Below are 14,650 nucleotides of genomic sequence, written 5' to 3'. Positions count from 1 at the left end.
AACCAGCGCACAACTCAACTCACATATGGCCCTGGTCAGGAATCGAACCGGGGTCACCTTGGTGAGAGGCGAGCGCTTATACGCACAAGCCAACCATGCCACATAGTGCCCTAAGTTGGATTTTACTGGGGTTTGAGAGATGGAAGGTGGAACAAGATACCACTACACCAACCAGACCTCCTAGGAGATCATCAACAACCCAAAGAGTTTTTTTTATTTAGAAAACTTTCTTTTCTGATAACACATTTTTTTATCCATTTGGGACGGGTGAACCTAACCTACCTGGTAGAACCTCCAAGAAAGCGCTCTTTACACTATAACCATTAGTGTTAGCTCCAAGGCATATATACATCCCACTATCCCTCTCAGTAGCTTGTGATATCATGAGTTTATTCAAGTACGACCCATCAGGGCGAGACCACACCTCGCCGGCCGGCAACACCACAAACTTCTGTCCGTCCATGTCCAGGGTTGCGTTGATCTGTTGGTTGGTGTTGTGGGGCTCTACCCTCTTTAACCATTGGATGTGTGGGGGCGTGTCGCTGCGGACTCGGCATTGGAAAGATGTGGTACCTCCGTAAGCGACTGTCGTATTGACTGGATGTTCACCTTGTAGCACAGGCTTGTCGTGCACTTGCTCTGTATCAAGAAAAAAACAATTAAAGTAAATAGCTGCACTTTTCATTTAGGCAGTTATTAGAGAAAAACATAACTAGATATGAAAATGTCAGTTTAAAGATATAGTCTTCCAGGGTATGCAAGTTGGTACTGGTCGCAACTAATCACCCTAGCAGGGAACCAGTTGCAAACAATATACATAACACAATATTTTGGCTGGTGACTTGTATCCCACAAGCAAGTTTCATCTGTGCTAAGCAAATTTGTGTGCTGACACTTTATACTGTTGGGATCGGTAATATCAAATTTGACATTGCTCTTGGTGTCATATCAAGGCATCCTGCAAATACCATTTTGTCATTCCAATTATTGATGATATTTCCTGTTTAAATGGCAAAGGTATTGCAAATTTTAGAGGTTGTTTTTTATTTACCCTTTTTTTATTAGACACTTACATTCAACAGAGAGAGTTCTGGACAAAACTGTAAAACAAAAACCATTTTCTTCAGCTACGCCACACATCTGGAACTCTCAATTTAAGATCTTGTCTTTATACCACAAAATTAAAAATCTCTTCTCAAAAAGGACTCATTTGTTTGTGTCTGTTTTCCTTCGTTTGTTTTTTGGTTTTATTGCTCCTTGATCACCCAGCAGGTTGGATATGTGCGCATTACAAGGCGTTATTATTATTATTATTATTATTATTATTATTATTATTATTATTATTATTATTATTATTATTATTATTATTATTATTATTATTATTAACTTCCAAGCTTACCTACAACCTCCACAGTGTACGTTGCATTAATCCGGCCATTGCGATTATGAACGACACATGTATATTCCCCAGTATCCGCCGGTCGTAGGTTGATCAATTTCAGAGTCCAGCCTGCTCCCTCTTCACCTAGCTCAGCATCAGTCAGCATGATGGAGTTCTTCATCCATAGTATCTGAGGTTTGGGGTAGCCCGTAGCAGCACACTTTAGTCTAACGGAGCTATTCAACGGCCGCACAAGGTTCTTCTTGCGCATCTTGGACGGCTGAGAAAATTTGGGTTTTGCTGGTGACGAAAGAAACAGTCGGTTATGGAATAATAAAGGGACCACTTTGCATCCTGTTGTGTTCATAAAAACTGTAATAGCGCCTCTTGCACTGGGGATAGAAAAAGCCATGTTGAACTTGTTGAAAATGGACGGAAAAAGTTATCTGCCTTTTCTGTAAATCTTTTGTCCATTTTTTTTAAATAAATCTTTTTTAAATAAATTTTGAGTGTAACTTAAAAAAATAATTTTCAAGCACCTTAAAGTATTTTCAGTTTAAGCCTGCATGTCAATCCACATGTTGAAATTGTTATGAGAAACTGTAACTCTACATATTGTGTTATATAATTTATAGCAAATATTATTTTCTGCACTGATAATTGTTGCATCAAATCAGTTGCTTCCTGAAATGGCCTTTGGTGCTCTAAATCTTTTATCTCTACTTCAGGGATGTGAAAGGCTGTTGGAAAAAAAACCTGAACTATGAGTGCAAAGCATGAAAGCTTGCGAGTGCAAAGTTTAATAGCTTACGAGCGTGAAAGCTTGTGGGTCTGAAGCCTGCTAAATACATAAATTTATCTTAGGTTTTGAAAGTATTACTCTGCAATCTGGGGTTACTCTCCAATCTAAGGTTTTATCTTCATTTTTTTATGAATTTGATCTAGGATATATAATACAATTAAAAAAATTTTTTTTTTTTAATTGATACTGTATTGATTTTGTTTTAGTGCTGGGGGTTATAAAAAAAAATGGATTTCCAGGTTAAACACGGAGAACCTCTAATTCTACCTCCATGCTGCTACTTACTTCCAGTTGGCTTGCTTCCGGTTGGATCATCAACACCACCAGGCTCCTTCTCTCTCTCAGGCTTTCTAGCGCCCTCTGTAGACAAACAAATAAAAAGAAGAAAAGAATAATTAGCAACTGCAAGCTGAATCTAAACCATGCTCAACCTTAAACAACGGAAAACAGGCACTGACAAATATAGGCAAAAAAACACAACTGAATTTCAGGAGGGTGGGGAAAAATGTCTTCTCACTGTCAGGCTTTCTAGCGCCCTCTATAGACAACAAAATATCAAAAGAAGAGAAGGAATTAGTAATTGCAAGATTAACCTAAACTTTATATTATGCTCAACCTCGTACAAGAGAAAAACAGGCTCAGACAACTATAGACCAAAAAAACACACAAATGATTTTCAAGAAATGGTGGGTGGCAGAATTTCTTTCAAGTTCCCGACAAATTTGTCTGCGCAAATAATCCTTGAATATCCAGCCCCAAAAGGTGCAAAAAGCTCCAAACTGCCCTCAAGGTGTGCATTCCAAAAAATAAAGAAGCTTAAGAGTGAAAAGCACATCTTAAGAAACCCTACGTAAATCCTCTCAAATGGATTAACGAGAAGTAACAATAATTTTGTCTGCTCCAAGCTCCGAGACAAGACACCTTCTTCTGACACCTCCAAACAAAAAGAAAATCCTCATCAAGAATTCATAAGATTAGTTGATGCAGTTTTCTTTCGGCTTGTGCTAAATCCTCCAGAATTTGAACTTGCCTAGTAAAAATCTGCAGGGAAATATACGGATTAGATTTGTACTTATAAGTTTTGATAGTCACAAGTTGAGTGCTTGTTTTTGGCTTCTTCATTATTAGAGGAGGATGACTTAGGTTCCTTTGTATTTATAAATTATTTTTTACGGGAAAGATCTAGATTAAACTGTTTCTGGCTATGCAGAAACAATTGATTCCCAGCTTATTTTCTCCCCACAGTACCCACTGTTATGTCTGACAGCAAGTGTCTAATTATGCAGAATAAACTGATATCAGTCCATGTTACTTCAGCGCTAGGAAATCAATCCTAATTGAATAGTACCAGCCTTAATTGATGAACGAGGCAAAGATTTTTTCAAACAACTGTCATATATCCCCTCAAGAGAACTTTAGGCAGCGCTCACAAATTCGTTGCTGACTCTTAGTTACGGAGGAAATTATCTGGAAAAACAACAAACTGGGGTCATGGCTACTTAGCATCTGTTAATGCTCACGGCTCACCTTAAAGGAAAATAATGTTTTTGTTTTATTTTTAACTTTAAAAGTTTGCTGTTTTAAATCAGGGAGCGACAATGTTGCCTGCACAGCAATTTATCTCATAAAACTTGTTTGCAAATTTCATGACATTTTATGTAACACAATCTGAAGGGCCTATACCCTCACACAGACACATTTTGCACTTCAAACATTAAAATTAACATTTTTCCAAAAGTTAAATATTTCATTAACTTAAGTGATGCGGTTCATCATTTAGTTTGTTTGAAACATCTCAACAAGAAAAAATCTCATTTCAGTGTCCATCTCCCCAGCCGGAAGAGCAAAAGAACAGTGAACCTTTGTCTGGCTCTTGTTTGTTTTCTCATCTAGTCCAAGTCTTACGGCTCACTCCACGGTATTCCTCCCTAGCTGCAGCAATTTGATTACAGGCCTGGGTTAACAGACACAGACAGGAAGATAGAACCATGAGAAGCAAGGGTACTATACCCCAGTCCTAATCAAGTCTTGTATCTCTGGCAATGCAACACTTTTAATACTGGGGGATCCAGCGTACTGTGCATGGATGAAGCGTGGCAATCCAACTGCATGATCGAGTGCTTCTACGGATGATCAATTGTCGTAAGGTGCGATTTTTAGTGCAAGCAACGTCCTAAATACACAGAGTGGTGTGCCGCGACGAAGGAGGATGTTTTTTTCTCGTTTTTTTTTTCTCTTTCTGGACAGACAGCGCAAGTGATTTGCACACATAATACAGGAAGCAAATCAGGAAGATGCTGTCCACAAGGCCAGCTATAATCTCAGCTGAATAAAGGCGGGGATTCTTTGCCCCCTATAGGATTAGGGAGGAGGTTGGTGTGGTCTCTTTAATTGCTTCATTCATGACCTGTTTAGCTCATGTTATTGTTCTCAGTGTGTGTCCTTGGGATCTTGGTGAATTCCTCTAGAGCCGCAAACTGGCCTATAACACCAACTGCCCAACACCCCATTGTTATTTAAATCACTTGTTGTCAGGGCTCCAGTACAGCCATCATAGCCTCAGTAAAGGCCAAATAAAAACAGTTTAGCGTCCTCCCTTTTTATAAAAAAGGGCAGGAGTGCCTTTTTTTCTTCATCTTTTTCAAAATGGCTGTAAGACATATCTTTTAAGACAATCGTCTGGGCTAATTTTGTAAATCTTGTTTTTGTAGCTGAGACTGTTAAAGTATATCCTTTTCATTCCCTGTAAAAAAAAAAGAGAAAACAAAGGGGGGAGGCCTCTAAAAAGGACGCGGGTGGGGGCGCTAAACATGTTTTTTAAATTATTGTTTGGCCTAATGTTGCCCTATGACTTGAATAAACAATGTTTTTACTTTCTCTTGCTCTATGGTTGGACGTGTACATAGCAGGATATTTGCAAGCCTTTAGCTCTCGCTTTGATTTGCTGGGAACATTTTTTCATAATTACAACAAAGTAGTTTACAAACCATGCTGCATATATAATACGAATAGTGGCTTCTTTTTAAACTATGCTGCATACATATTAAAAATTTAAGTGCCCCAGGCAAGTAAGATTCCAAGCAGGCACTCTAATTCACCCCATACAATTACAAAAATCAGTTCCTGCCAACTGCAAATTGGAGCTAAACATTCCTCACTTGAATACAGATCTTCAAAAAAAGCACTTGACGGTCTTCAAGTCAACTTGGAGACAAACTGAAGTAGCTCTCAACAAACAATCATCACACACAACAAAAATCTGTTCTGGAAAAAGTTTCTTTGCCAGACAAAGAGAGACTTTGACAAAGTGGTCTGACTTCAAAAGGGCGGGCCGCTGGTAAAATCACAAGAACTCGAAATGAGACAAGATTGTCTGGTACTGGCTGAGGAGGGTTTTACAAGAACTCTGCATGGACAAGAATGTCTGGTACTAGCTGAGGAGGTTTTTTTTCACTTAGTGAAGTCTCACAAGTGGCTACTTGAGACAAATGACTTGTGATAAGAAACACACTAGTTTACAAGTCTTCATCCCAGACTTCCTGCTTGAGATTAGAAGTACATGAAACACCTGGACCCCATTTCATAGAACTGCTAAAATTAATTTTCGTCTCGGGAGTCAAAAAATTATTTTGGTGACATTGTTTTACTCATTTCTCAAAAACTACAGCACCTCAGCAATATTTTAAAGGAAGCTTTCTACCATCACGTACCAAAACCCTTTAAGCAGACAATAAGTCGTTAGCGATTAACTATTTTTCCTGCAGAGCATAAGTATGCAAGATAGGGCCTACCAGTCACAAATGGCACATGATAGGGTTTTCCCCATGCACAAACAAGCTAGCAGAAATTTTGACCAATACACAACAACAATAATAATATTGCACAAAATAATTTGGGCCAAGAATTTCCCCAGTTTTTAACAAACCTGGGGAGGACCATGCAATTACTATCCTGTGGGTGGCTACCTCTTCCTGTTCAGCAGAATCTTTATGCAAAATTTTTTAAGCGTTTGGGAACACCACAAAAAACCTGTACAACTAATGTTTTTCAAAATAACATCAAATTTGGAGGTCATGTTAACAACGGATTCAAGTTTATTTGCAGGGAATTTTCGAAGCCATTAAATGATATTATTCGTCTTGACTAGACAACTTCTCCAGCGGATCAATCTTAAACTTCAAAATCATAAGCTGTTTGATTGAAACTAATATGTTTTCCCACAGGATTATAAATCCTACGCCATATCTTAAAAAAAAACTGCAGATAAAGAGATTCTTCATATTTTTTTGCAATTCATAATTTTCAATCAACGCTTCATAAATAAAGTACACTGCACCCCTATGAATGACTTATTGAAAAACTCAATGCACTTCGTTTTGTTAGGGTTCAACTGCGCAGTAGTAATACACTTATTGTTGTTAATAATCAAATGAAAATATCGCACGTCCTCCTGAGAGTGAAGCCATGGTTATTATTTCACGACGAACACGTGGTACCACCACCATGGCACGCTTGCGACTTCAAAAGACCACCGAATCCTGTTAGGTTCCATTGCATGCCTATTAAGAAAACCCAAACTTTTGCCTGATTGGAATATAATCCGTGTTTATGCAATTGCTTGATTTTAAAAAAAGATTGGAGGGGAGGGCAGTCATAGATATATACAAGGTAGTAAGGATGACAGATTGGTCTGACTTTAATTGGATTTCCAGCCTAAAATATCATTGTAATGGATATGTCATTATGAGTTATGGACTCCTCCATTGGATGTGGTTGTTCGCTCGGTACGCTGTGCTTTGCAACCACTAGTCCTGGGAAATTCGAAGCTATAGAAGATGGGGGGGGGGGGGGTTAATAATCCTATTTTAGCCGGCAAAACCAATCCATTATGGCACTTAAGCGTTGCCATTTTTTTAATAACGCTCCTGCACTGACCAATTTGTACTAATGGTTTGCATCTAATTCTTCCGGCCTGGCATGCAGTGATTTCTTTACATGGTGGTGAAATTATTTGGTTGTCAGTCGCTGTTGCTGAATTTTTAGCTGAAACACAAGAAAGAAAAACCTGGATTCAGAAGGTACCACTTTTAAAAAGTTGGCTGAAAAAGTTACAATCAGTAGATATTACCCTATGCCTCTTTCAAATGAGAATCCAAGTAAATGTTCTCTAAGCATAACTCAAATTAGTGGGATCAGCTTTTGTTCACTGACTGATAAATGAAGTTATGCTGGAAAATTGAAAACAGAAATGCCTATATATTTGGTTTGTGGTAACACCATTTGTGAAACTACTTGCCAGTTAGATGTTCTTTTGAGAACTTGTCTTGCTTTATATTCTATCGCTGAGTAGATTTCCTGAATTCGGGAGACTTCTCTACTACAGCGGAGTAGATTGCTGGAGACTTCTCAGTTCTAAAAAGAACTGTCCTGCTTTTTAACTGCTACCTGGGTGGAAGGTAGAAATGCTACAGTTTTTGACAAACTAGTAAAACAAAAACAAAAACGTCACAAAAACTTAAAGAAATACTTCATAACTAATTCAGAATTTCCATTTTTTCTGCAAAAACAGGACCAAAAGTCCTTCCAAAGAACATCCCCAAATTGTTTACACAGTCATGTAAAGTAAACAAATGTGTACAGTCCCTTGTAATGTTGATGTGTTCAGCCTAAGGGGATTATGCCAAGAATTTGAAAAACATGTTGATTGGTTCCTTAATATCACTGAATGGCCACTAAAGACCTCCAGACAAACTCTGTAGACACTCCTCTCTAATCTAGGCTCTTCCCTTCCACAGTTCAGCAATGATGTGGTATGTCTGATATATACAGCTTCTCATATTCTGCCATGGAACTGCTTTAAAGGCACTGCAGCCGTTTCACGAAACACCTTGATTAATTCCTTTCTTGAGTTAGGACAAGTACTCGTCCTTACCTACGATGGGTTCAATGCGTCCCGATGTCTATGTATACAGAACTTAACTCGCCCCAAGTCCAAGATTAATCCTAAGTTAGGAAGAGTTTGGTGAAATTGACAGCTGGATGCTATTGGTAATTACTCACCATAATTGTTAGCATAAAAACTTACTTGTAACAAGCAATAGAGAGCTGTTGATAGGTTAAAACATTGCGAGAAACAGCTCCCTCTGAAGTAACATTGTTTTTGAGAAAGGGGTAATTTCTCACTCAAATATTAAAAGACTTCAGGCCTGTTTGACATCTGAAAGCACACAAATATGTACAAGAATGTTTTGTTCTTTCATTATTCTCTTGCACCTTTGGCAACCAATTAAGTCAAAATTTTCACAGATTTGTTGTTTTAAGCAATTGTTGGGAAACACCAAGTGAGAATACTGGTCTTTGACAATTACCAAAAGTGTCCAGTGCCTTTAAATGCTTGGTATGTAGCTAATGACTTCTGGTCAGCCCCCATAGATTATATACTGATTAGGGAGAACATGACTTGAAAGTGTGTGTGTAGGGGGGGCACCATCTTCCCCCTAATGCCATGCTATAATGAAGTCGGTCACAACTTGTACATGGGTCGTGGTATTTTGGCTTATAACCCTGTTCTGGTTCACATCATTTTGTTGTGCTTGGGGGATAGCTACTTTTGTGCTGAAAGCAGATCTATGAAATTGGGCCCTGGTGTTTGATATCCCAAAACAGAATAGATGTCTCATTTTAACTACAAATTGATCAATTCTGAAGGAAACAACCTTTTCAAACCTGGCCTTTGTAACTTTCTGTCCTTTGAAAGGAAAACACTAGAAAGACAATGCTTTTAATCTTTAACACTGCACAATAAATTGTACTTCATTGTCTTCAACATGATCACTTAAAATTTTCTTTGGCGCTGAACTCCTCGGTAATTAAGTCCAAATATATAGTGCTGGTTGGCTTTCAGATAAAACTTGCTTATTTAAATTTGTCTCTTTCAAGCACCCAAACTGTGGAAGAGTAGTGGATGTACAAATTTAGGACATCGTTTATTTTCAGGCACGATTGTAAGAATCGAACCCTGACATTCATAAGTCACAATGAGAACCGACCTTTAATCAAATCTGTGAAGGCCGGAACACAACGAGAATTGCGGAATTGCGTGTATTTGATTGTTCCCAACACACAATATAACAAGCACCATGGCTATTCTTAGAAACTCAGACTATTGCCGAGGTTGGACAGAGATGCAGAGCATACGATGTCCCTCGGTCTATTCTTGGCAATTTTTATGAGGCAGGAAGCAAACAACCTATTCTGAATGGATTTTACAAAATTGTACATCTCTCTGTTATACATAAACAAGGCTTTCAATGTCAGGCATACAATAGTGTATTGATTCTATATAAAACCACCATAAAGCAGACGTGGTAGGGAAACAAAACAAATACTTTCACCAGAAAATTCTTTTGAAAATAAGGAAAAAGTGTGTTTGAAATTTTAAATGAACAATAGTACCTGGTTTTAGTTGCAACCGTTTTTAAAGAAAGAGTTTGAAAATGTAGAGCTGATATTTAAACCGATCGTGCTTGCAACAGTGGCTCAAGGCTTCTGTTGCAATACTATCTTGGATATAAAATTAAGTTGCTGCAATAATTACAAAATGGCCAAACCAAGCAGAGTCTTTCTCAAAGGCTTAATGACAACACAATACACAAATACAAGAAGGTGTAACAAAGGCAGTCAAATGGAAAAGGGGTGGTTTAAACATTTTGTAACTGGTTGAGAAGTAACATGCTCATTGAGTGACATTTGAATTGGTAACCAGTTGCCGCTAAGAAAAACAATGTAAGTAGTTAGCATATTTATATAATTACATAAGAATCCTTAAAGGGTTTGGGTACTTTTTGTTGGACACAAAACACAATGTCCACAAGACTCCACAGTAAATACAAGTACTGGTAAATACGTTTTACATGCTAAAATAATTTTCGTCTCCCCCGAGATGAAAATTATTTTTGTATCATTGTTTAATTCATTTCTCAAAAACTACAGCACCTCAGTAAGTAATATTTTAAGGGAAGCTTTCTACTATCATTATCTTCAAGCTGTGTGAGTTTAATGTAAATCTGGGGACATTGTGTTTTTTTGACAAAAAGTACACAAAACCTTTAACGACTTGGAAACATAAAAGTTTATCTGCGTCGTTGTAAATTCATGACAGTTCACCACCGACTCACATTATTACTATTGATCCGACAATTAGGCTCCATTTCAACTTCAATCCCAAAAGCAAATTGAATCCCGTCCAAATTAAACCGATGACAAAAAACAACAGCCAAAAAAACACTCTGTGGTGAAACAACACCTCTGAGAATTCCTCACAGGGGGAAAGGGATATAAGACGAAGGACAATGGGGAAATCTCATACATCTCACCAGTGTAAATGGAAACCAGTGACTGTTTTGACGAGGCTGATTCGATTGGTATCAAGTAGCCTGAGAAACCCGCACAGTGTGTACACGCATCTGAAGCTCTGCAAAGAGCAAGTTCCTAAACCACTACCAGGAAAAACCACTACCAGGAAACAATTTTTTTTGTCCAGCAATTTGTCACAGCGAAGTATTTCAAGCAAAACAGTGTCTGATCGCCATAAATTGAGTTGAGGGTAGTAACCATGGCCTGGGCCCAATTTCATGGCTCTGCCTTACCATAACCAGAGAATCAACGCTTACAGCAGCAGGGAAATCTGTGCTTACGGCAAGCGTTTTTCACGGGTAAGCGGCGAATTTTGGCTTCTCCGCGTGCGTACTCTGCGTAACTAGGCGCTCTATGCTTACAAGGCTAGCGCAGAAATTCAGCACTTGCATGTAATGCGGAATCGTGATTGTAAGTGCAGAATTCGGCGGCAAGCAGAGCCATGAAATTGGGCCCTGATGTTTCGACCCTGCTAGCAGAACTTTTTGAGGTTTTTTTAGGCTTCAATAAAAAAAAAAACTTTGAGAGAGACTCTGTTTCTTGCATTTATACCTATGGTTGGTAAGCAGTTTGCAAAAGCTAATTCTATTTTCTCATAAATTGAGGGTGTAACAAGTTGCGTCTCTTCCAAACATCTGTCGAATGGCTCCTTTCCTTCACAGAATGTTTCAGGGTCAGGTATCAATGTTTAATCAGGTGACTACTTCGGCTATCAATCGCACAGTTTAGGACATGTAAACTCTCAAGTAGGTTCCATAAGCGATCTTTTGTGGCAGAGCAACACAAAGACACGAGCAAACATCCAGCCGATTGTTTCGTCAAGACAATTTCTTTAGCGGAACAGAAACGGCACTCCCCCATTGCAGGTGCAACTCAGTACAAAACCAAAATACACACTTGAGCTATTTGGTCTCGCACAATCAACTGTTTAAAGCAAATGTATACCTATGCTAAAAAGTGTATTTCTAGCCACTTAAATACTATGGTATATAAAGAGATACAGAGCAGGCCCGATACTTCACAGAGGCAACAAAGATGCTTTCATGCCCCCTGGTCATTGCCTTGGTGCCCTTGAAATGCTCGAGGAGAAATTTACAATTTCCTCATAGGTTGCCTTTACCAAGGAGAAAATGCCTTGGTGTCCTTGCCCTTTCAAATACGAAGCATACAGGCCTAACACGAGGCTTCACAAAAAATCACAGCTTTATTCCATACAAAAATATAAATTTTTGTTTTTGTTTTTTTTAAAGGCAGGCCTTACATTTCCAATTGTAATGTTTTTGTCAGCAATCAATGGCAGCACAAAGCAGCTTCTTCTACTAGTCATTTTGTCGATTGACAATTTTGTAGGGAGGACACATTGTGCTTGGGCAGGTATCTTACTTTATGTTGATTGGAACTGTTTCCATGCAACTGGCTTCAAAGTAATGATTCCCCAAAACAATACCAGATAAAGTTATTATAAAAACCCTCTGAAGTTTGGTCACGAGTAGTGTTTACTCATAATATAGAAATAAGAGGTTGGACATGGAGGGGTGTCAACTGGAGTCAATAGGTGATTGAAGTGTACACCATTGGGGTACAGGGTAGCAAGATAACGACTCACAAAAACAGGTGTCCTGTAGTGTCAATCAATGTCAGTATCAAACATCAAGGGTCAAAATTAAAAGGAAACAGAAAACATTACCCAACAACTTTTTTTGTTAAAGGGAAGGTACACGTTTGGTAATTACTCAAAACAAATATTAATTTAAAAACTGACTTGGGTTACGAGCATTGGACAACTGTTGATAGTATAAAACATTGTGAGAAACGACTCCCTCTGAAATAGCATAGACTTCTAGCCAGAAGTCTTTTATTCCTATCTGAAGCAAACAAATTCGTCCAACAAGGGTGTTTTTTTCTCATCATTTTCCAATTGAGCTCAAATTTTTCCAGGCTTGTTATTTTATCCATATGTTGGAATACACCAAGTGAGAAGACTGGTCTTTGACAATTATCAAAAGTGTACCTTCTATTTAAAGGCACTAGACACTTTTAGTAATTACTCAAAAAAAATGAGCAATGTAGAGCTGTTGGAAGTTTAAAATGATTGTGAGAAACGCTTCCCTCTAAAATGCTCTGAAGTAACATATTTGTTGGGAAAGAAGTAGTTTCTCATTCAAATATTAAAAGCCTTTTATTATGCATCTGAAAGCACACAAATTTGTGCAACAGGGGTGTTTTTTCTTTCATTATTTTCTAGTAATCATAAAAAGCTTACCCAGCTCTATGGAAAATGGTGTTTGAAGCTTTGCATGGTGTGGAGAATAAGAGCAACTATAAATATAAATATTAATAGTAAACTTGCGGGTACAACCATGGGTAAACTCTTTTGAAGGAGTGGTGGCTCTAGTAAACTTGCGGGTACAACCATGGGTAAACTCTTTTGAAGGAGTGGTGGCTCTAGTAAACTTGCGGGTACAACCATGGGTAAACTCTTTTGAAGGAGTGGTGGCTCTGAAAAGAGCCGGTTTGGTCTCGACGGTTCGGTCTCAGCTCTATGAAATTGGGCCCTGTTCATCAAATACTACATTGTCCTACAACCCTCGCTGATGATAATCAGTCATCAAGATCAGTTGTTCCAAGATGTCAATCAAGCAAATGGGGGGAGGGGGTGTCTCTCCTGAAAGAGCTGGATTGATGGCATCTCATTTAATTCATTTTGTCAGTGGTGTTGAAATTGATCTCAATCAATTAAGCTTGGCATCTGCTGTGAGGCCAACACCAGTGCATTACTGTTAGTGTAGTCTTCAGGGTGCAGTATACATTATTTATTATGTGTACCTTGTCTGATTTAGAAGATTAAAAACCTGCTGTCGATAAAATAAAACAAATTTGGCTAATAATGTATGTGTCCATTAATCATAATGAATGGCATCAGTATCAAGTTTATAAAAATAGTTATGACAGGCTCAAGGTTATTTAACAGTCATCCTTTTTTGGAGAGAAATTTAAAAGCAAGGCGTCTGACACCGATGATTGATAGTAATTCTGGTTCGAATCCAAATGTTTGAAACAGTCTTTGAATCAAGAGAGGAAAATCTGAGACGGAAACATGAACATGTGATCATTTGGTTGACTGAAGACAAACCTTATCCAGACATCTGTCATTCGTTTCTCCACAGATTAGTTTGTACTAGCTAGGAAAACCTCATAATTGGCCACGATGGGTAGCGCTGTTCTAGTACATCAGGTTTAATTGAGAAAATGTGGACCTTAATGCTTCCCTATTTATTATTTTAACAGCTCTCTTTCTTACAAGATGGCACAATCAATGATATCCCATTATGGTTTCCCTATAGAGATATATAATATATAAGTTGTCACTCATCGCATCAACGAGGCCAGTCTATAATATCCCCAACAAATTCTCCAATAATGGCTATTTCTGGTGGTGGGGTTTGGTACGAGTTGCGTAGGATCTGTCGAGAGGTTTACACGATGCACCCAAGTGCACTCTGGCTGGCTTTCTAAAGATGGGTTCGTGTAGTCTTGGACTTCCCCCATCTGGAAAAGCTTGGTGGTCCGAAATTACTTCTAAGCATTTTTTTCGGCGAAGATAGAAGATCTATATGCTCAAGAGAAATGTGACAAGCAGACCGTCTCGTCCGTCATGTATTAACCATCTAGCATCAATCGCTATGTATTAGGGGCCTTGTCTCACAGGGACATTTTACTGGCATCTTAGAGACAACCAACCGCACTGCATGCGAAAGAAGCACTTCGGTAGAACTGGAGTTGTTTTCCAACACTATCTTACTTCATCCCTAAGAAGTTTATGTGAAGGAGATGTGTGAAGGTGTTTTTTCTTCAAGATTGCCTGGAAATTTGGGCATATAAATAAGCCATTTGCGAATTAGATTTGAATAATTTCTGGTACAATGACTTGCTTAGTCACAAGTTACCGCTTGAATTTGAACCCCTCAGACCCCATGCAAATGGGTAATTTCTCAATCAAATAAATTACAGGCCTGATGCTTTTTTAGGCATCTGAAAGCACACAAATTTGC

At 38.4% G+C, this 14,650-nt stretch overlaps 1 protein-coding gene across 1 annotated transcript in view; it reads right to left on the bottom strand.

Moving 5' to 3' along the window:
* The window catches only part of LOC139940736 (fibroblast growth factor receptor-like 1), a 48,390-nt gene that overhangs the window by 6,079 nt on the left and 27,661 nt on the right, over nucleotides 1–14,650 (bottom strand). The window contains exons 4-6 of the mRNA XM_071937104.1: nucleotides 2,469–2,543; nucleotides 1,400–1,681; nucleotides 283–639 (exon numbers count right to left, since the gene is read on the bottom strand). Coding sequence (XP_071793205.1) covers nucleotides 283–639; nucleotides 1,400–1,681; nucleotides 2,469–2,543 — 714 coding nt within the window. The remainder of the gene's footprint in view (nucleotides 1–282; nucleotides 640–1,399; nucleotides 1,682–2,468; nucleotides 2,544–14,650) is intronic.

Source organism: Asterias amurensis, chromosome 8 (assembly GCF_032118995.1).
Source record: "Asterias amurensis chromosome 8, ASM3211899v1".
Taxonomy (NCBI): domain Eukaryota; kingdom Metazoa; phylum Echinodermata; class Asteroidea; order Forcipulatida; family Asteriidae; genus Asterias; species Asterias amurensis.
The sequence above is the reverse complement of the archived record's forward strand: the minus strand, read 5'-3'. Positions and strand labels throughout refer to the sequence as shown.